Source organism: Ziziphus jujuba, chromosome 12, assembly GCF_031755915.1.
Source record: "Ziziphus jujuba cultivar Dongzao chromosome 12, ASM3175591v1".
Lineage (NCBI taxonomy): Eukaryota > Viridiplantae > Streptophyta > Magnoliopsida > Rosales > Rhamnaceae > Ziziphus > Ziziphus jujuba.
In genome coordinates this window covers 5,029,916-5,056,129 of record NC_083390.1, presented here as the reverse complement: position 1 = coordinate 5,056,129, position 26,214 = coordinate 5,029,916, and the positions used below count along the sequence as shown (strand labels likewise).

General features: G+C 35.9%; 4 protein-coding genes across 6 annotated transcripts; 3 read left to right on the top strand and 1 right to left on the bottom strand.

Annotated features, from left to right (window-relative positions):
• The first annotated feature begins 176 nt into the window (after positions 1-176).
• Positions 177-4,430, top strand: LOC107428515 (actin-related protein 3). Its single transcript, XM_016039061.4, has 9 exons — positions 177-680; positions 840-1,299; positions 1,420-1,566; positions 1,981-2,073; positions 2,273-2,392; positions 2,603-2,713; positions 3,098-3,223; positions 3,310-3,408; positions 3,789-4,430. The coding sequence occupies exons 1-9, from the start codon at positions 631-633 to the stop codon at positions 3,867-3,869; spliced, it is 1,287 nt and encodes a 428-aa protein (XP_015894547.1). The 5' UTR covers positions 177-630; the 3' UTR covers positions 3,870-4,430.
• A 1,293-nt stretch (positions 4,431-5,723) lies between these two features.
• Positions 5,724-10,715, top strand: LOC107428502 (uncharacterized). Of its 3 annotated transcripts, none has more exons than XR_001582363.4 (3): positions 5,724-5,928; positions 6,837-9,019; positions 10,085-10,715. XR_001582363.4 is itself a non-coding variant. In XM_060813588.1 (2 exons), the coding sequence occupies exon 2, from the start codon at positions 6,888-6,890 to the stop codon at positions 8,865-8,867; it is 1,980 nt and encodes a 659-aa protein (XP_060669571.1). In that variant the 5' UTR covers positions 5,935-6,422; positions 6,837-6,887; the 3' UTR covers positions 8,868-9,440. The 3 variants fall into 3 exon arrangements, 1 of the variants encoding a protein (XP_060669571.1); XR_007237474.2 differs by having other exon boundaries at positions 6,837-9,272; XM_060813588.1 differs by lacking the exons at positions 5,724-5,928; positions 10,085-10,715 and adding an exon at positions 5,935-6,422 and having other exon boundaries at positions 6,837-9,440.
• Positions 10,716-13,978: 3,263 nt separating this feature from the next.
• Positions 13,979-14,329, bottom strand: LOC107428433 (uncharacterized). Its single transcript, XM_016038964.1, has one exon. It carries the CDS (start codon positions 14,327-14,329, stop codon positions 13,979-13,981), a length of 351 nt encoding a protein of 116 aa, XP_015894450.1.
• Positions 14,330-16,064: 1,735 nt separating this feature from the next.
• LOC107428432 (putative disease resistance protein At3g14460) lies at positions 16,065-21,266 on the top strand. Its single transcript, XM_060813553.1, has 2 exons — positions 16,065-19,584; positions 20,993-21,266. The coding sequence occupies exon 1, from the start codon at positions 16,076-16,078 to the stop codon at positions 19,556-19,558; it is 3,483 nt and encodes a 1,160-aa protein (XP_060669536.1). The 5' UTR covers positions 16,065-16,075; the 3' UTR covers positions 19,559-19,584; positions 20,993-21,266.
• Positions 21,267-26,214: the final 4,948 nt, after the last annotated feature.

The following is a 26,214-nucleotide window of genomic DNA, read 5'->3' as shown; positions in this document are numbered from 1 at the left end:
TCAACCCGCAACGCTAATCCCACTACCGTCCGATTTTAAATTTATGTGGGTCCCATAAAAAGGACTAAAAGCGAACCGTAGATATGCCCTTTCTGGTTACTAAATCCAACGGTCGAGAACACCGGTGATATATAAAACAAATTGACAAAAATCACATAGCAGAAAAAGAAAGCCAAGAGAAAAGGGGGGGTCAGACGGTCGGTGCGTCGTTGTTTGATTTCCAAGAAAAGTATCGGGAAAGAGAGAGAAAAAAGAACGAAGAGAGGAAAAAAAAAAAAAATAAAATAAAAAAAGAGGAAAAAAATAAAAAAACAATGATGATGAAGGTGATGAGAGCTGGTGGAATCAGTTTATGTGATCGTCGTTGTTGAAATGGGTGGAGGAGCAGCTATCACCAACTCCAAGCTACCGGGCTGTGCGTTGAGTCGCTGCTTTCGCTTCGGTACCAAGTCTCAGTCGCAATCACTCTCACTACCACCACCTTCGTGCTCTCCTTTGTTTTCGCTTCCCTCTAAGCGTCCTTCACGACCATGATCCTGTCCCTTATACAGTATAAAGGATCTCAGTCGCAGATCCACTTCCACCATCAATACCAATTTCGGAACCAATACAGTCTTCTATCGTTTTCTTATGGACCCTGCCGCCAATCGACCCGCTGTTGTGATCGACAATGGCACCGGGTATTTATATTGGGCTTCCCATTTCTTTTGGGTGAAATTTTTTTGATTGGGTTTTTTTGATTGCTTCATGCGAATTTGCACACCACCTGTTTGATAAAATAGCCTAATTAATTGCGTTTTGATTGATTGGATTTTTGATGGGTTCATATTCAATTGCAGGTATACTAAGATGGGTTACGCTGGCAATGTTGAGCCGTGCTTTATTGTTCCTACAGTAGTTGCAGTAAACGAATCGTTCTTAAACCAATCGAGAAGCTCCTCAAAGGCCAATTGGTTAGCTCAGCACAATGCAGGCGTTATGGCCGACCTAGATTTCTTTATTGGGGATGAGGCGCTTGCAAGATCTCGATCTAGTAGCACTTATAATCTTACCTATCCGATTAGACATGGTCAAGTAGATAATTGGGATGCAATGGAGCGGTTCTGGCAGCATTGTATATTTAACTATTTGCGTTGTGATCCGGAGGACCATTATTTTCTTTTGACTGAGAGTCCACTTACTGCACCGGAGAGTCGTGAGTATACCGGTGAAATTATGTTTGAGACGTTCAATGTTCCCGGACTTTATATTGCAGTGAATTCTGTGCTCGCCCTTGCTGCTGGATATACGGCATCTAAGGTTGGTTCTGATATTCAATATCTGTCTCTGCATCTTTATGTTTTAATTTACATGCTTTATGGGGTTGTTATATTTCCCGTCATTATGAATTTCCTGTTAGATTGACCCACAGTTTCTTAGTGTGAGATGACAGGGGTTGTAGTAGATGTGGGAGATGGAGCTACTCATGTTGTACCGGTTGCTGATGGTTATGTGATTGGGAGCAGCATCAAGTCAGTTCCCATTACCGGGAAAGATGTCACACTCTTCATACAGCAGCTTATGCGGGTATGTTATTATCGCGTTTATTTACAATCATTATAATTTAAATTGTGTTTACCACTTTTTGGAAGCTCATTCCGGAACTGCATGTTTATCCGTTGCCTAAGGTGCCCATGTCAACTTATATAGGAAGAGTGTCTTTTGAACAAATTTCTCTGTGTTATATGTCTCAATGGCTAGAAACAGAACAAACATGCAATGGTTGTAAAATTATACAAGATTTGAGTATTGAAGAATAATTAGAATGATAGTCCAGATGTAATTTTTGGTGATCGTATTCCAATTTATTGCTATCCTTACACTTTTCATTCCATTGTGGTGGTGCCAATTCTTGTAATTATGAATAAGATTCATGAATAGATGGAATTTATTCTAGCAATTCAGATTTATGGACTTTAACATCAACTTTGTCTCATGCAGGAGAGAGGAGAGAATATACCTCCAGAAGACTCCTTTGAAGTAGCTCGTAAAGTGAAGGAAACATATTGCTATACTTGTTCTGACATCGTCAAGGTTGTTCTTATTTCTATTTTGAATTTACTCAACATGGTTTTGATGGAGATGGATGCAATTTACTTTCATATTTGCTGAGCATGAACAATTAAATCTTGTCCAAGTTTACTCATGTTGCTTTTGCCATAGAAATTTGTGGAGTTCAATTGTCAACCTGGATAATATCTGATGATAACTGTCATTTCTATGATGATTCCAGGAGTTCAATAAGCATGATAAAGAACCATCCAAGTATATCAAGCAATGGAGAGGCATTAAACCAAAGACTGGGGCACCCTACTCTTGTGATATTGGCTATGAACGATTTCTTGGCCCAGAGGTTAGCTTTTTGATTCACGTTATCAGTACTTTCTTAATCTCAATTATCTTTGTCCTTGACGCTGTTAACTTGAAAAGAACTTATTGTGGAGAATAATTATAAACCTTACCCAGAGACGTTTAGGAGATTGAAATATTTGTTACTCTAGTCTTTTCACAGAGTCCATATTTCTGGCCTATGGTTCTGATGAATTTATCCTGTTTTAAACAGGTGTTCTTTAATCCTGAGATATATAGCAGTGATTTTACTACTCCGTTACCATCTGTAATCGACAAATGTATTCAGTCTGCACCAATTGACACAAGGAGGGCTTTGTACAAGGTAAATTAGGTTTTCAAATAGTGATGGAAAAGTTTTCTAGGTAAAATGTTTACAATCTACACATGATGTGGGCTTGTATTGGTTTACATAAAATTTCACATAAAGCCTTAACAATCGCTCTTTCTATAATTTTGTTTATGATGAGTGATTTTTGGATTGATTGCTGTTCAACATTTAGTGTTTGTTTTTCTCCTTTGGTTTGATCAGTTTGTGTGCCAGGGTCCATATTTTAACTCATTTGAATCAGTATTTAGTTTAATCTCTTAAATATTATTGTTTTATGCTGTAGTGTTTTTAGGAGTTTCCAGAGGTTCATCTGTCTAGAAAGAAACTTTTTCAGTCAATTGATTGGATTTATTTTATTTACTTTTCCTAAATCTTCAGAATATTGTTTTGTCTGGAGGATCAACCATGTTCAAAGACTTCCATAGGAGGTTGCAACGGGATATCAAAAAGATCGTTGATGCCAGGGTTCTCGCATCTGAAGCTCGACTTGGTGGGGAAATAAAGGTAAGCATTTATAATCTTTCAAAACAAACAAAGAACGGTGGTTTTGAGGGGTTGTTTTATCTTATAATTTTTTTTGGGGTCTTCAGTCACACCCAGTGGAAGTCAATGTGGTCAGCCATCCCATCCAGAGATTTGCAGTTTGGTTTGGAGGTTCTGTACTTGCATCAACACCCGAATTCTTTGCGGTATGAATTTATCCTTCTAATCTGAAACTATTACGGTCAATGCACAGGCTTCATTTCTTTCTTCATTTGGAAGGTTATATTGCAATCTTGTCGTAAGGATTCCACCCCCTCTATTTATTTTGTGTTTAAAACATCGAGTTTTCAAATTACCAGCATCAAATTCAAAGAAATTCAAAATAGAATCAGGCATTTATTTATATTGTAAAATAAGAATTTCTACATGTATGGTTATACACACACATGGTAGAGAAAAGAAATGTCTTCCAGTATATCATTTAATGCTGATTTTTCATTCTCTACAATGCTGTATTCCTATTTCCTGGGTTTTGTTATTTCTCTGCCAAGTTTTTAATTACTGTGAAGTTTCTACTATTGTACAGGCATGCCATACAAAAGCAGAATATGAGGAATATGGTGCAAGCATATGTCGCACAAATCCTGTTTTCAAGGGGATGTATTGATGCAAAATCCCTATTGGTTGACTGGAAACTTAGCATGACACTGTTTGAGGGGATACGTCGTCACTTCCACCCTCTTTACAAACTTTTTAGTCACAACTTGATCTTTTCTTGGTGGCTTGTGTATGCAAATGCTGTGGGAAGTGGTGTAAAATATAGGTAAATCGATTTCATTTTGTACGAAAAATGGGTTGTATTCATTATTTGCTTAGGGAGGGTCAATAATTTTGCTAGCATGTTCAGGTGGCCCTAAAGGATCAGATGAGAATCATTATCACAGTAAATTTTGACTGGGCTGAAATGCAATTTTGTTGTTCAGCTTAGTTAGAGTTTGAAAAAGATTATTATTGAAATTTTTTTTGTTAGCTCTGGTAATTTCTCCCAAGTACCTTCAGGTAGGAAATTCAATTCATTTGGATTGGAATTTACTGGTATATTTTCTTAGTTTTGAGTTAGAAATGTGGTTTATCTAGAGACATTCTGTCCTTTCTGGTACAGTTTCTGTAGAACTTCTGTATAACGAATAGCCTATTTGTATTGTGGATAAGAAATTTTTTTTTTTTTTGTTTTTTTTTTTTTTGGGTGAAATTGTGGATAAGAAAGCTTGTAGAGTCTTGTGGGTGGCAAAGCCTATTTGGTCTCAGTAGCATTGAGAACAATTTGCTAGCTCCAAATTTTAGCTATAGCGTGGCCTGTAGTGGGGCTTAAATTGTCACATGGTAGCCGAGAAATGCCAGTACGAAGCCTTAAATTATAGGGCTTTGTACATATGAGATTCCTATGTCAATAATTTTCAGCTTTTATGTGATAACACTGCCAAAAAGGTCATGGACAGGCGATTTGGTCAGTTAGTTGATTATATATATATATATATATATATTAAAAAAAAACTATTATATATAAATTACTCGAAGCAAATTTTTCGGCAATGTAGGAAATCTTAATTATGAATTTCAGTCCTTTCATTTTTGAGAAAGTCATATATATAAGCATAAAAAGGATGGCTCGTACTATCAACACAATATGAAACGGATGCCATTTACCCCAAAAAAAAAAAAAGAAAAAAAAGAAAAAAAAGAAAAAAAAAATGATGGTGCTAGCCAAAAGGACACATGATAAAATCTGTGAAGTAGTATTTTTTTTTTTTAAAATTAACTCCTGGAAAAAGAAAAAAGATATTCTAAGCTTTGATGCAGAATGGGGAATGAAAATTTTCGCATTGTATACACATCACTCTCCTTTTACCAAAACAAAAAGAAAGAGATGAGAAAAAGGGTTAAAATATGCTTTACCATCATTGCAATTATAACACAATCACTAGAAAATCTCCCTTTTTGTGTTTTTATAGAGGTAAGGGAATGCTTGTGAACAAAGGGAATGCTTCTAAACTCTACTTTCTCACACCCAACTGCACGCTTTAAGATATTAAATGCTTTAAGAGTATCAAAATTTAGCATCATAATTTTTTTTCAATGTAGTTTAATTACTCGTTATTTCATCAAAAAGCAAGAGAAAATATAAAACTTGAAAAAAAAAAAAAAAAAAGGAGCATGAGTAGGAAACACATATTGTTGTTGTTTTATTTTGTTTTGTCTTTTTTGGGTTAACGCGAATCGTGTGGCGAGCACAAAAAAAATTCCTAGGGCTAGAGGGCATCGCTAAAATGGTCAAGCTTGACTATTAAAGGGGAGGGGTCAATTTATTAGCGGCTGATAAATGAAAGATTATCTGATTAATTATTGTTATTATCCCAACCCTAAGCACAGGGGGCAATAAACACAGTCGGATTTGATCCACATGGTATCGCTGTACAAAGACCTTTTTTTTTCTTTGGTGAATTATCACTGTACAAAGACTAGCAAGTAGCGTAAAGAGGAATATAAATTACAGCAAGACAATAATTAAAAAAATAAAAGGAAAAAAAAAAAAACAAAAAAAAAAACAAAAACAAAAGGAAGAAAAACATAGTTGATATTGACGAGAAAATAGGGAAGTTCCTGCGAGTTTTTTTTGTCTGATCCTTTCGGTAGAAAAGTGTTGCCTAGGACAAAGCAGAAGAACAGTAATACAACTTATGTTCAATCTATACTTTTAATTTGATATTATTATTGTTTTTGTTTTTATTTTCATTGTGTTCTGTTGTTTAGTTTTCATGATTTCAACAATGCTACGATGTTTTTCTCTTTTGGGTCTCTGTAATTTCTTTTGTTCCGAGAGATGAGCAAAGTGGGTTTTATCTACTACCTGCTGCTTTTTTTCCGATTCTGCAAATTGGATGCCCGCGATTTCCTATAATTCTTGCGATTTTAACGATGCGGGTCTTAATAAATTTTATGTTTTTCGTCATTTTATGATATGGGTTTTTGTATGTGCTGATGTGAGAATGATATCTGCTTTTCGTATTTTATTATTATTTTATTTTTTGAAATTCGGTCTTGATTTCTGTTATTTTACGAAGTGGGTGTTGAGGATTTATGGGATTTCAGCAATATCATTCCCAAATTAAAAAAAAAAAAAAAAAAGAAGAAGAAGGGAAAACTGCAATATCATGAAAGGGTAACTAATGTTTGTTATTATTCTCATGACCTTGCTCGATGGAATGTAAATTTTTCCTTTTCTGTTTGTCGTTATGGGTTTAGGAAGCTTTTTAGTTTTTACTTTGTGCTTTAATAGGATGTAGAAAGATCTGTATTTCTCCACTGTGCTGGAATCAGATCTTGCTAGTACTTTTGGTTTAATTTTACTGTTAATACCCCTTCTCCTATTTGTTCCTGGTTTGTTTTAATTTTAATCTTCGTTATGAGTGTATTATTTACTTTTTCATCATTTTTATTTGTGCTAAAACAGTTCAGAGTTCTCTTTCTTACTCTCTGCATTTGAATGTTTATAAAATCCTCTGTTTTGCGTATGATCTTGTGCTTTATGAGATGGGTTTAAGAACGGTTCTTTTATTTATTCTGTATCATATAGGTGGAGATAGAGAACTTTCATCTTTATTTTGTTATATCTTTGTCCACATAAATGGATCCAATGGCTGAAGAGCAAATAGACTATGATGATGAGGAATATGGAGGGGCTCAGAAGCTCCAGTATCAAGGAAGTGGAACTATACCTGCTCTTGCAGATGAAGAACTCATGGGAGAAGATGATGAGTATGATGATCTTTATAATGATGTTAATGTTGGAGAGGGTTTCCTGCAGTTGCACCGATCTGAGGCACCACAGCCACCTACTGGAGTTGGCAATGGAGGACACCAAGCTCAGAAAATTGATGGTCCTGAACCAAGGGAGGAAGTCGGGGGCTCACAAGAACTGAACATTCCTGGAGTTTCTGTACAAGGAAAGTATGCTGGTATTGGAGCCCAGTTTCCTGAGCAGAAGGAGGGGCCAGTGGTAGATAAGGGATCAGAAGCAAGATCAATGGGATATCCAGATGGTGCTTCAACACAAAAGGGAAGGGTTATGGAGGTGAATCATGATACTCAAGTCAGACATATGGGGTTTCAAGGGTCAACATCCATTACCCCTAGTATTGGAGTTGACTCATCTAATATTACTGGAAAAACTGTTAGTGAACCTGTCCCAACTCTAAATTCTGGCAGTGCTGGTCCTCGAGGTGGCCCACAGATGCCGGCTAATCAAATGAATGCAAATGTAAATATTCATCGTCCAATGGTTAATGAAAACCAGATTCGGCCACCGATAGAGAATGGTGCAACCATGCTGTTTGTGGGAGAACTTCATTGGTGGACAACTGATGCTGAGCTTGAAAGTGTTTTATCTCAATATGGGAGAGTCAAGGAGATAAAGTTTTTTGACGAGAGAGCCAGTGGTAAATCCAAAGGGTATTGTCAAGTTGAATTTTATGATTCATCTGCTGCTGCTGCTTGCAAGGAGGGAATGAATGGTCATGTTTTCAATGGGCGAGCTTGTGTTGTGGCTTTTGCATCTCCACAAACGCTTAAGCAGATGGGTGCTTCTTATGTGAATAAAAACCAAGCCCAGAATCAGTCTCAGCCTCAGGGAAGGAGGCCTATGAATGATGGTGGTGGAAGAGGAGGAAACATGAATTATCAAAGTGGAGAGTCAGGAAGGAATTTTGGAAGGGGTGGATGGGGACGGGGTGGACAAGGAATACTCAACAGAGGTCCTGGGGGTGGAGGACCAATGAGGGGAAGAGGAGGGGCCATGGGTGCAAAGAACATGGTTGGGAACACTGCTGGAGTTGGGGGAAATGCTGGTGGTGGAGGCTATGGACAGGGTCTTCCAGGGCCAGGATTCGGAGGTCCAGCTGGTGGTATGATGAATCCACAGGGCATGATGGGTTCTGGCTTTGATCCAACATATATGGGTAGAGGAGGTGGTTATGGAGGATTTCCAGGTCCTGCTTTCCATGGAATGCTTCCTTCATTTCCAGCAGTTAATACCATGGGACTTGCTGGCGTGGCTCCTCATGTCAATCCAGCCTTCTTTGGTAGGGGAATGGCATCTAATGGGATGGGAATGATGGGTTCTTCTTTAATGGATGGCCATCATGCAGGGATGTGGACTGACCCAAGCATGGGTGGATGGAGTGGTGAAGAACATGGTCGAAGAATGAGGGAATCTAGCTATGGTGGTGATGACGGTGCTTCTGAATATGGGTATGGAGAGGCAGATCAAGAAAAAGGAGTAAGGTCAAGTGCTGCCTCCAGAGAAAGAGAACGGGGATCTGAGCGTGACTGGTCAGGAAACTCAGAGAGGAGGCATCGTGATGAAAGGGATCAGGACTGGGACAGGTCTGAAAAGGAGCATAGGGAGCATCGGTACAGGGAAGAAAAAGATGGGCATCGAGATCATCGGCAGAGAGAGCGTGACTTGGATTATGAGGATGACTGGGATAGGGGGCAGCCTTCGTCAAGACCTCGGAGTAGGTCTAGGGTGATGCCAGAAGAAGATCATCACCGGTCTCGTTCGAGGGATTTGGATTATGGAAAGAGAAGACGCTTGCCATCTGAGTAACATGATAAAATCATTTGTTCTTAGCAGGTGTTATAAGACTGCAGAGTTTATGGTCTCAAACCTTGTCTATCCTTGGATCACTAAGATGCATCTATGTCATTCTCTTTGTCTTGGTGGCTGCATATGCAATATCTGGCATCTGGAGGGAAGAAGTAAGTTCCACTTGTGTCGCTAGAAGGGAAGGATTGATTTCCAATTGCTTTACTGCTTTCTACAGAACATATTAGCTGCAATAATCTACGTTTGTGTGCTAAAATAATATTAGAAACTTTAATGGCATACCAATGGGAATAAGTTTGATGTGTTTGGCTCTTAGTATCCAGAAGCTGGCTATCCCATTGGTTTGATAATTGCCTTATAGTATCCTCTCTTCAAGAAATCTTCTTTATTGGACTTGTGATATTGGTACGTTAAGAAGACTTCTAATGGTTAATGCGATTGTGGGTTAATACTCTATGTATCTTATGAATTTCATTTGAATTCTCCAACTTGGGTGGCTTTAAGCCATCACCTGATGCATATTGTTTCTCTTTTACAATAGTTTGAAATGACTGTGCCGTCTTCCTTTTTTCACCATCTTCTGTTGCTGATCGAATTTACATTAATGTTCAGTCCTTCCTATCTGATTATGTTTAAAGTTTTTGTTACAATGCTTGGTCTCACAGCATTGGTTGGAAGATCATTTAGCTTTCCATTGTTCTTTCCGCTTCTGATTTCTTTTTCTTGGATACGTAGAGCTAATTAGTTCCTGTTAAATATTAAAACTATTTTCAAATTGTAGAGTTCGGAAATCCGTTTCTAAAAGATATGATTTCTGTTTTAGTTTTGATTTCAGTTTTAGTTATTACCCTTTTGTAATTATTCCCCATGAGAAATTCCTCTATATGCTTTTGCTAGGATTTGAAGACTTGTTTTTCTTTGTCCTCTTGTAACCGTGGCTAGCAAGAATTTTGGATTGAATGTTAGGCTGGATATCCTTGTTTCAACAAACTCCAAAGTAATTGGAGTTGATTTTTGTCCTCTTGTGATGTCTGTATTTGTGCATGCTTATAGGTTTTGGTAATGAATGAATGCTTTGAGATATTCAAGTTTGTTTTTCTTGTAAATCTTGTTCTGTTGCACTTCTTATTATGCTGTGAATGAGTGCCAGTGATAGATTATGAGGTGGTGACTTGGTGGATTACTTTATCTAATTTCCTTTTGATCGTCATATCCAGGGAATAGAGTGGGCAACTCTTTCTTTTCATGATTGATGATTGAATCAGCCTTTGCTGGTTACATGGTGGAAGATTTGTTACATGGGATGCCTTTATTGGATTCCTCTGGTGATGGCTTTGGTCTGCCAAGTTGTGTGCAAAAGAAGCCTTTGAATGTTTTGATTTTGACCTTTGTTTCCTCTAGCACCACCTAAAATATGAAATTCTTCTCTGCAACAAAAATCTAGAAAAGAATGTCTATGAACTTGTTCAAACATTAACTTGGAGATCTGTCAGTTTGCATAGCATACATAGTCTTGTGTAAAAAAGTTTTTCTATTAGCTCCACATGTAATGGCCTCTCTGCTGTTGTAATTTTTGTTTTTCTTCTTGTTGTTTTTTGTTGTTTTCTTCGCTAATTTGATTGTAAATAGACATAGCAGAGAGTTTGTAAAAGTCTTGTATTGCGGCTCATAGAAGTTGTATTTTGTGTTATTAAAATGACAATGTTTGTTTTTGCATTAGGCAATCAGTGTTGATTCATTACTATGTAATAAGAGGCCATATGCAAATTGTAGTGGTTGTAGTGATACATGTACAGAACGGTTTACCTTGAGATAATGTACTCCGCTGAATTAAGGATTTGAGAATTACACTTTTGTGTATGTATTATATCATGATTTGTACTTGAGTTTAGAATTCATGGGTTGTGATCAAAGTTTAGTTGTAAAGAAGATGTAACTGAAATGTTGTTTAGGATTGTTTCCTTTTTGATGAAGACCTGGTGCCTTCAATTCTGTACTTTTTTCCATTCTACTATTCCGGGGAGCAGTTTTGTATCATGAGTAAAATGATAAGTATCTTGTCTTCCGTTGTATTTACTAAGATTTTGATGTAAAGTTTCTCAACAATGTATATTAGATTTTCTGTTGTATATTCATATATGCAATTTTAGTGTATGAGGAGCTGCATCATAAATCATTCTTGATGAGGTTCACATTCAAAGCTACCTGCCTCACCATGTTCTTTTGATGGGTTCAACTCAGCTTGATATGAAGGAGCCAAAAATGGATTTTGTCTGGAAGAACCGGTTTTAGAGGTGTATGCTGTTCCACTCGCTTTTTGCAATTTGTAATTATTTACTAGTTCTTTACTTCTATTTCTTGCTGCATCTGAGCTGCTGTTTGATCTGCCATGTGAATTTTGGCATTTGAGGCAACAAAATCATAAACAAATGGAAGATGTATATGATTTTTCTGAATCAATAATTTATCACATGCATATTATAGTTAGATAAACTCATTATGTTAGCTAATTCTTTGTACAGTGATGAAACTGATCATGTTATTTAGTTTTTCATCGAATTTGTTTAGTTTTTGGATTTCCTAACTTATTGCTTGACATACTTTACAAAAACTAAAAGTTACTTTTGATTCTGCGGGCATGGTAGTATTTTCCCATTTGGTTAATGCTTAATGCTTCTTGCTTTTTAACTGGTGATGGGTCATGCTTTTTACCTTGAAGGGTAAACACAATGATTATCCAGGCACAGCATTTACTGGAGCATTTTTTTTTCTTTTTTTTCCCCTCCATTAGTCCTGGTGATCGGTAATTTTTTGATTTCTTTGTTTTGCATCTGTCCTAATGGAATCCTACTGCCAAGTTATTGATACTGTTGCATCTTCCTTTCTGATTTTGTTTTGTACTTATCATTATTAAAAGATTGGTTTTGGTTTGTAACTCAACAACAATACAATAGTCTGTAAAATCATTAGAGGAATAATTCTCTTAGTTAAGGCTTGGAATGTGTTCTAGTTGCTTTGTTTTATGATTTTAAGTCTGCTATCCGATTGGCACATTATGAGGACGGATTATGCATTGTGTTTGTCATAGTCTGGTTAATGTTTTGGCTTTTGATCAGTATATTTGAATCCCCTTGGTTGTTTATTTTACTTGATTTGCTTATCAAGCAAAAGATTAAGCCATGTTATTCTTGTTCTGCCCTCGCCTTTTTCGGTTCTCATGGGGTTTTAGATTTGTGGTTTCCATAATCAGGTTCTCATGCAGTCCCTGTAAACTACAAAAGGAAAATTGAAGTATTTGTTTGGCTTTGGATTTTGCTTGTTTATGGATATTTAGATTTAACAGTAATTAAGGTATATTTGTCCCTGAGATGGCCTATTGGTGTTGGAAGGATTTTACTAGTTTATTTATTTATTTTTCATGCATGCATGGTTTACTATGCATTTTCCCCGAGGAAGAACAAAGAAGAATGAACATTGAAGAAAAAATCCTTTTCATTTTCTCTTCAAATGAAGAGGAAAAGAGCAACAAGAATTGAGGTGGCTTTGATGTAGTGAAGATGATTGGTTTATTGGGAATGTTTGATGTATGGAAACTGGTTGTTCTGTTCCGAATTATTTGGAATGGAACATTAAACAATTATTTTGTACCATTTATACGTTTCATTTTAATGTTTAACGCAACTATAAATTTTTTTTTGGTTTAAGCAAAAAAAAAAAAAAAAAAAAAAAAAAAAACTATAAATTTTTGGTTTACGTTGTACACGATAATTGGATATAACACAGGATCATTACACCATAATGTGTAAATACCTTCTCTTTTTGTAATACATTTCTTAATTAAAATTAATTGGCAAAATTAAGAAGTATTAGTTCTTAATATAAAGTTGTAATGCAGATTGAAAACTTTGCCTTGCCAACTTTCAACTTTCATAATGGTATGTTTGCATATATAATTATAAACAGATTCGATTTTTTTGTTTTTGGGGTTAAAAGTACAGAACGGATTCGCACATAATGAGCAACATAGGGTAAAATCCATAGATTATGCAGGAGTCTAGTAAAAATATAAGATATATATATATATATAAAATACCTTTATATTTTTGAATTTCATGTTTTGCCCCCGTTTAATAATATGCTGTCTGTGCTGGTTAAAATAAATTTACCAACATTGCTTAATAAATTAAAATTACTTGGCTGCAAAAAAAACTTACAAGTCCATTCGAGAACATTTTTATAGAAAATGTGAAGTCTTACCAAAGCAATTTTTTTATTTTTTTAAAGGGAAAAAAAATACTAAGTGATTACATATATATATATATATATATATAAAACTAACTGAAAAATTATTTTTAATCAAACACTATATATACACTAATAAAAAAAAAAGTTTTCTGATTAAATAATAACTTATATCAAATATGTTGTATTACATTGAATGTTGAATACAGAAAATAATTCAAAACACAACTTTTCTAAAAACAGATTTCCTTCCCCTTGTTGGAGGAGCGCGATCCAAGGGTTGACGGCAATCAACGCAAATGATTTCTATAGCTTTCAAATATTTAGTATTAATTAAAATTTCTTTTTCTTTTTGTTTGCAATAGAATAAACTACAATTTAAATATAAAAAAAAAAGATAACAATCTTTTCTTCCATATATAATGTTAAAAAAAATCAGAATTACAAAAAAGAAAAAAGAAAAAAGGAAGAAGAGTACATTACGTGCATGGAAACGATGCATTAAAAGGGAAAAAAAAAAAAAAAAAGCTTATTTTTTGTTGCAGTACAATATGCAGGGATGGATCAAGAACTCAACAAATTTATTAATAAAAAAAATAAAAGAAATTCACTGAACAACGTACATATTTCTGTGTATGTGTTTTTTCTTCTTCTTTATTCGGTATTAACTCAATAAATTTAATGAAAGAATACAAACTGACATGGAAGATTCAGAGAAAAGACACAGAGAGAGAGAGATTATTTTGAAGATAAAATATTTTTCAATAAAATACCTCTCTGTTTTTTTTTTTGGGTTAAAAAAATAATAAAATTGTTTTTTAATGAATTTATATATATAGTATATACATCTTCAGCAGCAGCAAAACACTTTAAAAGAAGTATCCGGCAGCGACGGCGAGTCCGGCAAAGGCAGAGAGCTGAAGGGAAGAAGCAGAAGATTCAGAATGAGAAGCACCTGGAGTCAAGGAATCTAAACCAGCTCCACCAATGGGTCCCTCTACGACGTCGTTGGAGGATGGTCCATTTGCTGCTGCTGCAGTATTGTTATCACCGTCGTCATCGTTTCCGATATGGTCGTCGGAACTCGGTGCCATCGAAGGGATTGCGTTGGCGGCCGGGTTCTCATCGCCGTCAGGTACCGGAGCTTTGGCCGTCTCGGCACAAGCGTAGCTGAAGATGGCGAAGAAAACAAGAGCGACAACCAACACCTGACGTGCCATTATTCTTGTTTTTTGTTTTATGAGAGTGTTTTTATTTTTTTATTTTTTGGTTTAATATGCAGTGGGTTTTCTCTAAAGCAGATCGATAGAGAAACACTGCAGGGATAATATCAATGGAGGTGGAAATGGAGTCGACGAGATTGGGTTTATATAGAAGAAGAAAGAAGATTGTGGACCGTACGTGGTCTCCGTTGCGAATGATGAGGAAAAGCCATTAATTTGAAAGTTAGTTATATGCTAATTTCAGTGACTTGCTAATTTTACTTTTTAATGACAGAAAGAATAATTAAAAAAAAAAAAGTTACTTTCCAAATTTGATTAATAACTAATTATATTTAATGGTTTATTTTTGAAAATTTTAATGATCAATTTTATACCTGTTACATTAAATATTTTTTTTCAGTGTAAAAGTGAAAAGTGTTATCATTAGATCAATTGATAAATTATTTAGATTTATAATGAAAAGGTAATAAAATTAAGATGATGGAAAAATTATTGTAAATTAAAAAAAAAATAGTGAGAAGTGTACTTTTATTAAATTAGAAATAATGAAAATTATGAATTTATTTATTTATTTTTTTATTTTTACAAAAGCAACTAAAAATGAATGAAATTAAAGCATTTAATATAAAAAACCATGTATAAACAAATAATAAAGTAGAATAATTAGTATTGTGGATATTTTGTGTTCTTTTGTCCCAAAGGAATTTTTTTTCCCAAAATATCCTTTATGAGAACCACATGTGGCTTTCCCTTTATTAGAAATCCATGTGGCTTTCTCTATTCAATTTTGGATGCCGTTAACAATTGCATTAAAACAGGAGTAAAATAATAATTTAAAATGCAAAGTTAGTTTTCAAGAGTTGGAGTGCAAAGTGAAAAACACTAGATAGTTTAGAGCGGTGCAAATGGTATTTAATTTAAAAACAAAAAAAAATAAATCCGAAGGAAGAAGGAGAAAATAAGATAACGATCACCACCATATATAATATCAATTTATTTTCAATGTGACAAAGTGAAACGGTGAAGAAATGGAAGAAATTAAAAATTAGAAGACTTTTTGCTGCTAGAAATAGTACCAGTTAAATTAAAGCCGTGTGGTCCATCAGAAAGTCAAACCAACCAATAGAACACAATGTCCACCTACCCTTCCATGTGCCAAATCCATGTGAGCTGCAAGTCCGTGGAAATAAACAAGCAAGTGGAGAGAAGACTTACAAGTCAATCAAGTCTTCTCCCATTCCCAGTATCAAATCTAAGTTTTAGCTGGTGCTTCTCCCCATTTACTATCAGCTATCTTTATAGTGCTTCTCAATTTCTAAACTTCGTGCTGTGCAAATTCTGAAGAAAACATGGCTGCAGAATTGGTGGGTGGAGCTTTTCTGTCTTCTATGTTTCAGGCGGCGTTTGATAGGCTGGTTTCTCCTGAGGTGGTGGACTACTTGCGAGGAAACAACATTAGTGATGATCTGATCCACGAATTAAAGATTGTAATATTAGCTGTTAATGCAGTGCTTGATGATGCAGAGGGGAAACAAATCACCAACATGAATGTCAAGACATGGCTGGATGAGCTAGAAGCTGCTTCCTATGAGGCAGACGATCTCCTGGATGAGATTGCTACTGATTCTCTGCAATGCGACTTGGAAGCTTCTGGTTCGAGAAATCTTGGAAAACGTACGTTTTCCGACTTCATTTCTAGTTTCTCTTCTCGCAGATCATATAATCAAGATATGAAAAAAAAAGATGGAGGAGATTCTTGGAAGGTTTAAAGTTTTTGAAAAAAGCATAAATATCCTTGGTCTCATTAATAAGAGTGTTGACGAGAAACCATCACCAAGACAACCGACCACATCATTGATTGAAGAATCTGAGGTCTTTGGTAGAGATGGGGATAAGGAGGCCATAGTCAATTTGTTGCTTGCAGATGATCATGAGGGTAGGAATAAGGTGTCTGTGATTCCAATAATAGGCATGGGTGGCATTGGCAAAACCACCCTTGCTCAATTAGCATACAATGATCACGCAGTTGAGAAGCACTTTAACCTCAAATCATGGGTTTGTGTTTCTGAGGAGTTTGATATTATTAAGGTAACAAAAACGGTCCTCTGTGCAGTAACCAAGTCTAATTCTCATTCTTATGATGACACAAACCTAGATTTGCTTCAAAACAAGTTGAAAGAGGAGCTAACGAGGAAAAAATTCTTAATTGTTTTAGATGATGTGTGGAACGAGGATTATAATGATTGGCAGAAAATGAGAACACCTTTTCAATTTGGGGCTCATGGAAGTAAGATCATTGTAACAGCACGCAATAAAGAAGTTGCAGACATCATGGGCACTACTCCAACTCATTTTCAGCTTGAGCAGTTGAAAGAGGAAGATTGCTGGCAAATATTTCAAAAGCATGCATTTGACAAAATTAGAGATTCTAGTGTAAGTCAAGTCCTAGAGAAAATTGGTAGAGGAATTGTCAAGAAATGCAAGGGCTTGCCTATAGCTGCAAAAACACTTGGAGGTCTCTTGCGTTCTAAAGAAGATGTTAGCGAATGGGAAAGAGTATTAAAGAGTGAGATTTGGGATTTCTCACATAAAAAGAGCAAAATTCTACCAGCTTTGTTGCTAAGTTACAACTACCTTCCGTCACATTTAAAGCGATGCTTTGCTTTTTGTTCAACATTCCCGAAGGACTATGGATTCCAGAAGAATGAACTCGTTTTATTGTGGATGGCAGAAAATCTTTTGCAGCAAGCAAACATAAATAAAAGAGTGGAAGATGTAGGGAATGAATATTTTAATGAGTTAGTGTCTAGGTCATTTTTTCAAAGAACAAGTATTGGAGAAGAATCTTGGTTTGTCATGCATGATCTTGCTCATGATGTGGCCAGATTTGTATCAAGGGGATATTGTTTTTCATTTGAAAGTGGCAACGCAGATGGAAATATGATGAAAGTACGTCATCTAGCTGTTGCACCAGGTGTTTCCTCACAGAGATTTGGAGCTATTTCTGAAGCAATTCATTTGCGCTCCCTTTTATCGTTGGATCGATATGAATTCCGAAGCTTATCTAATCAAGTGGTGAATAATGTAATTTTGAAGTTGAGGTGTTTGAGAATATTGTCGTTGTCTCATTGTCGAAATTTGGAGCAATTAAGTGATTCAATTGGTGAGCTTAAGCATCTTCGTTTCCTTGACCTCTCTTGGACTTCAATCAAAAGATTGCCAAACTCTGTGAGTAGGTTGTACAATTTACAAACATTAAAGTTATCAGGGTGCAATAAACTCATTGAGTTGCCTGAAGATATATACCATCTCATCAACTTACGACACCTTGACATCACTGACTGTTGTTATTTAAATAAGATGCCGAGACAAATAGGTGATTTAAAAAGCCTACAAACATTGAGTACTTTCATCGTGGGAGAAGATAATGGGGCGAAAATAGAAGAGTTGAGGGGGCTTTCAGATCTGCATGGACACCTTTGTCTTCGGAAGTTACAGAATGTTGCAAGTGCCGCGGATGCATCGGAAGCCAGGCTGATGGACAAGAAATATCTTCAATGGGTGCATTTGTTTTGGAATGTCAAAGCAACTGATGGTACAGCACAGAGAGCCCATGCAAACGTTATGATACATCACAGAGAAGTACTTGAAAAGCTATTGCCTCACAGGAACTTGAAAAGGCTTTCCATTTATGGATATGGAGGTACTTCATTTCCATATTGGTTAGGGGATCATTCATTCTGTAACATAGTTTCTATAAAACTTGGAAATTGTAGATGTTGCAACAGTTTGCCACCGCTAGGACAGCTACCCTCCCTCAAAACTCTGGAAATTGAGGGACTTAGTGGAGTGGTGACTGTTGGTGCTGAGTTTAAAGGGAATATTGGTGGTTCTTCCATAACAAAGCCATTTGCATCACTCGAATTCTTAAGTTTCAGAGGCATGTCAGCCTGGAAAGAGTGGTCTTCAATTGGAGTTGAAGATGGTGAGGTTTTTACTAAGCTCAAAAAACTCCATATATATGAATGTGAAAAGCTACGTTTTGTTGATTGGCCAGACAGCCTTCCATGTTTAACAGAGCTTGAAATTGAAGATTATGGAAGTGAGTTGGCTCTTGAATCGTCACTGCCAAGGACTCCGGCTCTTCATAAATTGAGGTTAGGCGTGTATGAAAAACTACGACTAGAGGAACTGCTACAGACAGTGGGATCAATTCATATCGGAGGAAATAATGGTGTAGAGTCATTAATTGAGGCATTTAACAAAGGCCAAACCTCTTTTCTTCAGAAAATGCATATTCGAAATTGTCGTTTAGCAATTACACTCATTCCTGAATGCCTGCCCGCTACCTTGACAGAACTAAAAATCATGGATTGTAAGAAATTAGAATTCCCAATGCAATGCTCACTCAAGAACTCATCCATTCGAAGAGTTAAAATCTGGCGTTCTTGTGATTCACTTAGATTCTTCCCTCTGGATTTCGCTCCCAACCTCATCAGCCTCAGCATTTGGAATTGTAAAAATCTCGAATCTCTAGGAGTCTCCTCAGATGGGGATGGGATGCTAACATCTCTATCTGAGATTTATATTGGTGGTTGCCCCAACTTTGTATCTTTCCCTAAAGGCGGATTGCGTGCCCCCAACCTGACTACACTTAGAGTTGAAGATTGCAAGAAATTAAAGAAGCTACCTGAGCAAATGAGGAACCTCCTCCCATTTTTGAACATCTTGGGGATCAATAATTGTCCAAAGTTGGAGTCATTACCTGAAGGCGGTCTACCCTCTAATCTGGATACACTTGAGGTTCAGAACTGTCCGAAACTCATAGCACAGCGAATGAAGTGGAATTTGCATGCACTCCAAGCTCTTAAGAAATTTACAATTGGTGGTGAATGTGAAGGAGGAGGTGTGGAATTGTTTCCGGAGGAGGGTTTGCTGCCCTCCACTCTTTTCTCTCTCTCTATCGGAAATTTTCCACATCTTAAAAGGCTGGACATAAAGGGAATTCAACAATTCACGTCTCTCGAAGTTCTACGGATCTATTGGTGCCCTCAATTGGAAAAGCTGCCACAACAAGGTTTGCCTACCTCTCTTAAACGTTTAGAAATTAGTGGATGTCCACTCCTCAAAGAAAGGTGCCAAAGGGAGAAAGGGGAAGACTGGAACACCATTTCTCACATCCCCTCCATTCGAATCGACGGGCACCAAATTCAATGCATTGATTAGCATCACACTCCACGCATGCCTCGTAGGTACGTCATATATTTTCGTATATTTCAACCTTTTTTTTTTTTAAAACTATTGTAAACATTCTTTCCTATTGTTTATACTTATTTATCGAATATGTTAAGCACTGGTTTTTAGTATATTTTCTCTGCATTCTTTATTCCCTCTCCAATTCCAAAAACAAAGAAGCGGCCACTGCTACTTCTGTGTCACCTACTCTGCTTTAACCTTTTCCGTTCCTTTTTGTTTTAATTATATTTTACTGCTTTTTTGTTTACTTTTGTCTTGTAATCTAAATTGGGATTTCTTCCCTGTATTTTCCCGAATTTTCTCTTCATTTTTTTTTTTTTTATGTTAAAAAATTGTACACTTGTTGCTCCAATTGCTTGCTTGTTGAATTTTTTATCGCATTAGCCCCAATAAACTACATCACAATATTGTTATTGATATATTTAGCCATCTTTTGAACTGTTGAATTACTTCATTCTCAATCTTATCAGCATCTTAGATTCTCAAGTTTCAAAAGTTCTATCATTCCATTCCTGTTGGTTGAATGCATTCTCAACTTGGTTGGCAAAGTAACTTTTTCTCTTAATATCATTGAGGTTTTTACCATATTATCCATGATAGGCTTAACTTTCTTAAAATTTTTTGAATTTGTGTAACATCACAAGTGATAGTAATAACAAGTCTATTTTTGATGATGTCGGGTTATGTGCCAAGTTATTTGCCAATACAAATCGTTTTGCTGACCAAGTGTCTGCCGATTGATCAATGGACTACTTGCCAGCACTTTGAAGCACTAAATGCTAAACATGTTTATGAGTTCAAACTACATATCCAGTTATCTACACCCTTTTGAATTTTTTAGCTTTTAGATCAATTTTTTTAGCTGATATTGATGTAGAATACTTCACATATTGCTCTTTCTTGCTGCTTCTCAACTTATACCTCCCTGGAAATTATTCACAACTCCCACTTTTTTTTTTTTTAATTACCATATTGTTCATTCTACTAAGCATGTAGTAGGTTCGGTATGTTCTGTTTCTTTTTACTTTATGTTTTGGAAAGTTTTCTGGCTGTTCAAGTTTATTGCAGTATATGTGGTTGTCAATTTACATTTTGGTAAACTGTAATATTAATGTTGATCATCTCTATTGTTTTGACCACTGATCTTTTGCTCTGTTTTCTGAAATGATTGTTTGGTTCCACATTTTCTTCTGAATTACAACTGTTCACATGGTGCATTTTGTTATGCCAAATTCTTTACCTTAGAGGATTGTTAGCATTTTTCTTTTCTTTTCTTGTTTCAATCTCAATGTTGCACTTTTCTGTTTTTGCCATCCAGGATGCTTGTTTGTTTATATGAATGGATTGTTTGTATTTATATTCAAGTATGCTTGTTGATCCTCTTTCTAATTTTATGTATTGCAGAATTGGAGAAATTGCGCCCTGTTTTCTAAATCAAGGGTGAAATAAATCAATGGAGTGACTTCTGTTACGGTTCCACATTTTTCTTTCTAATTTCTTTTCTGTTCCCTGATCTTTTCTACATGTTGAAGTGTAAACTTTCAAGCATAAGAGGTTGTGAACATATTTTCAAAGTATTTGTTTGTATGGATTTACTGAGCCACCTATATAGACTATGAGTCTATAACAAGGATCACGTTATTTGTAGCTGCTAATGGATTTTTATTCATTTAATAGATTTTAAGATAGAAAAGCTGACCCCCTCCAATGCTCAAGTTAGAAGAGGTTATTGGACTTTTTGTAGAAAACAGAGAAAAAGAAAAGAAATAGTAATAAGCATCTAAAACCTATTCCTTCCTACCTTGTATGACAGCTTTAAGGCCTTTATATAGGCTTTTAATTAGGATTTAGTAGGAAATAAAATAATTAAACTAAAATATTATTTAGCTCAATCTATTTAGAGTTAGATAATTCAAATAAATTGAATCATTTTCTATATGGATATTTAGGAACTATAAAATCCTAATTATTTTTGAGAGTTTAAATATACCTTCATTTTTTGTACTGATATTTAGACAGGGGTCGGTAAAACCACAAATGCTTAATCAGTATACCACGATGACAAAGTTGTGGAGCAATTCGAGATGAAAGCATTTTGTGCTGCTGAGGAGTCTGACATTTGTAAAGTAACGAAAACAGTCCTATGTGCAGTAACAAAGTCTCATTCTCATGATAACAGAAACTTGAATTTCATTTCAAATTAGGTTACAAGAGTTTTTAACAGGAAAAAAAAAAAAAAAAAAAAGAAGTTCTTTATCATTTCTGACGGTGTATAGAACAAGAATAATGCTAATTATGAGAACATGAGTAAACCTTTTAAGCTTGGGGCAAAAGGAAGAGACTCGTTATCATGAACACTTGGAGATAGTTGGCAACTATTTGCAAAGCATGCACATGAAAATGAAGATTTTAGTGCACATCCAATCTTGGAAACAATAGGTAGAAAAATTGTCAAGAAGTGTGAGGGCCCTTGGCTGCCAAAACACTTGGAGGTCTTTTGCGCTCTAGAATAGTTGTTGGGGAATTGGGAAAGAATATCGGAGAGTGAGATTTGGGATTTCTCGGGTAAAAAGAGCAATATTCTACATGCTTTGAGATTAAACTATCATTATCTTCCCTCACCCCTAAAGCGATGCTTTCCTTTTTGTTCAAATATTCGCCAAGGACCATGAAATTGAAAAGCATCAGCTGGTCTTATTGTGGTGGCATAAAAATCTCTTACGGCAATGAAAAAGAAATAAGAGAATATTTATTTGGAAATGATTAAAGCATCCATATTCTAGGCTTATCCTAGTACCCCTCCATATGGTAGGCTTATCCTATCGTGATATGTAAGTATGGGTAACATAATAGTTATTTGAAAATGATTTTAAAATGATCAAAATCACTTTTAAGACTATTAAAGCATTTTGCATATTGTTTGACATCGAAATTGAAATTATTTTCCAGTAATTTTATTCTTAGAAAATCATCTATAAGGTGTTTAAAAAAAAAAAATACCAATTAAATGATTTTTGAAAACTTATCTTTTTTTTTTCCCCCTCTATATAAAAAGGCAAATAGACACAGTATAAATAAAATGAAAAAAAAATCTTGTTTATTTTTATTTCATTTTCCCTCTCTCATCTTCTTCCTAACATCCATTGTCTATGTCCGTTCTCTTCCATTCCTCTCCGTCTATTTTCTTCACCAACATAGAGTTTGGAAAATACAAGGGAAGAATGCTAGGGACACTTCCTTCAAGCTACCTCAAATGGGTCTCCAAGATTCTCAGAGCGCGTGACTTTGAAGATTGGGCAAAGCTAGCTGGCCATGTCCTCCAAGACCCTGTTTACTAAATTTTATATATATATATATGCATTTGGGATCTTTTTGAATGTTGTCCTTTATTCTTTTGAATAAATTGAATGGGATTTTAGTTATTTTTGATATATGCTTAAATATGCTTGTTGATCCTCACCCCCCCCCCCCCCCCCCCCACACACACACACACACACATATATATATATATTATATCTTTTCGGTAATGCAGAGTTGCAGTATTGGTAATTTCTTTTTTTGCCATGCATGTTGATGTGTATACTTTCAAGCATATGAAGATATAAACATGGTTTGAAACTATCGCTTAAGCTCATACTTTAGGGGGGATTTCTTACATCCCGGCTAAATTGTTCTATCAAATCCCAAAATAATAGTCTGTTTCCTAATTTTGTTGAACGATTATGCTTGAATTAAAGCAATCCTCTGTATTGATTTCTATATCCATATATATATAGTTATCATCCACTTATGCATACAATTATATGAGTAAATAAATTCTGCGTTAGTAGTACATTAAAATGGTAGGTTAGTTAGCACAGCAACAGTTTTTACTTAGAGTCCTAAAAGCGTTTAGAAATCCAAGCACACATGTGCAAAATGCATAAATCAAAAACAGATATTATATAAATATGGAAAGTATAAAGGCTTCCAAAATAACATTCTCAAATAGAAGTGCCAAACTCCATGCCGTTCGAAGTCTGCTATGCACGCTTCCATCAAAGCTACAATCTGGTAGACACTACTTGGTATGCATTTGAAGTAGAAAGAAGATTCACCTGAATATTATTGCATTTCTCTTTCAATGACCATATCGATGCACGGTAAGGAGATAATCTGAGTTTATTACAGATGTCACCATCAATTCCCTACCTAATAATTCTTCAAATTGACAATCATAAACAAGTTGCAACAGCAACACTGAGAGAGAAACAGAGCATGGTAATGATCACTTGCCAAAAATGTCTAAAAGCCATATATATATATATATATATGTATATATATCCATCATAACAAGTTTCTCAAAACCATTTGCATAGTAATTTATAATTGAAAGGTCATTTATAAGACATCATATAAAAAATTATTGTAAATCTTAAAAAAAAAAAAAAAAATAGTGAGAAGTGTTAAGAGACAGCTAGTAACCTCAACTGACATTTCACACTCATTGTCACTCATTTATGTATCCAGCTTTCGACTTACATTTACATCAATATAAAATTCCCATGGTGAAAATAGAAAAGCTAAAGAGGAAATCTCATGCCTCCACTTGTCAAGATTAATCGGCTTTTCAAAACTCCTTAAATGATAATCATCCAGGTTAGCCCATTTTAGAAAGTTCATGTTCAGCAAATGATTTAGTCAATGATAAACTTGAAAATAAAGGAGCTAATTAAAAAAGTGAAACTACATATCAATCGCATGATTATTGATTAAAAAGACAAAAATGGGCTTTGAATTATTAATAACATGTGTAAAAAATTTAAAAAAAAAAAAAATTGCGTTGCATTTTAGATGGAGCGATTATTGATAAAAGAGTAAAGGAAAAAAATGATAATATTCTTTAATGTTTAACAAATTAGAATTATCGCCCCTTTTGGTGACATGCAACAATTAGGATTTTCTTTTTCAATATTTTTTGTAGTGTATTAAGAATTTTATTATCAAGCCCAAATTCGAATAAGGCCCAAAAAAGATGGATCATAAGAGGAAGCCCAAATATGTAATAACCAGATCCACAAACCCTAATAAAAATGTAAAAAAAAATGGTATAACCAGAGAGAGGAGAGAGAGAGAGAGTGAGAAGCTCCTAAAACCCTTATTTTCCATCCCAGTATCGAACTTGGAACACATTCTGGGAAAGCTTCTACACAGTTCGAAAAGCTACACACACACAAACCCCCAATCGCTGAGGGATAGTGGTTGGGGAAGAAATGGCGTTGGCGTCCGATGAGTTCGGAAGTGTGAAGTCCAGCCGCACCACCACTGCACCGACAGTGTGAAGATTGCACAGCCATCATGTTTGACACCACTGCACCGACAGCCACCATTTTTGACAATGGCCATTGCTGCACCGAAAATGGATTGTTCAACAATTGTGGGCTCTGCAGAGGCTGTTGAAGATTGTGGCCATGCAACCGAACTTGTAAGCCTATAAATAGGCTCCATCCCGTTGTATGCAAGCCAAGCCAAGAGAGCAAGCTCAATATTATCCCAAGTGAGGAATATTGAGAGAAAACTCCGAGAGAGAGAGTGTTTAAGTTCCAGAGAGAGCTTGAGAGAAGAGTGAGCAATTCCAGAGAGAATTTGAGAGTGTAGAGAGAGGTTCCACGTGAGAATCCAAGAGAGAAGTTTTTGTATTTTTGTATTTTATTTCCAAGAGAGCAATAGAATTCTTTTTATTTTTCTTCTCATATTTCTTCTCTAAAGTGGTCGGAGAACCACAACAAGTGGTATCAGAGCTCCAGGTCGAGAGCTTGGGTTCAAAATTTGAAGAAACAGAGCTACTGTTCTTCAAGTTGGTGTTTCGAAAAGTTGCTCAAATAATTAATTTGACAATACTAGGTGAAAGTAGTCGACGAGACGAGAACACACAAGTTTTTCGGAGAGAAAGACACCGTCTCACGCGCCCGCACGCGCCGCCTGAAGTTTTCTGCAACAAGTCACGCGCCTCACGCGTCGCACGCGCCGTCTGGAGGTTGAAGACGACCACGTCAGCAGACACGTTAGCGCACCCTGCCACGCCAGCCGACACGTCATCTGCCACGTGTTGACACGTCAGCACAATCTGCCACGTCATCAATATTTTCTGAAATTACAGAACAGCCCCTGAATTATTGGAAATTACAGATTGACCCCTGTAGTTTCTGAAATTACAGAACAGCCCCTGAATTATTGGAAATTACAGATTGACCCTGTAGTTTCTGTATTTGCAGGTTGACCCAGAAATTTTATGAAATTACATTTTTGCCCCAAAATTTCTGGTAATTATATTTTGACCCCGGAAGAGTCAAGTTCACCATTTTCGGCCGTTCCGGACGCAACGGTTAACTCCGTTTTGCCAAATTTAGCTCCATTTTTGGTCAAGCCATAATGTCAATGGAAGAATCATCTTCGGGAGCTATGGTTAAGCTCACTGCCACAAATTATACACTTTGGAGATCTCGGATGGAAGATCTCCTCAATTGTAAGGATCTATTTGATCCTATAGAAGCTAAAGGAGAAAACCCCGATCCCAGCAAAGTAGCAGAATGGAAGAAATTAAACAAGAAAACGATCGGTCAAATCAGGCAATGGATCGATCACAG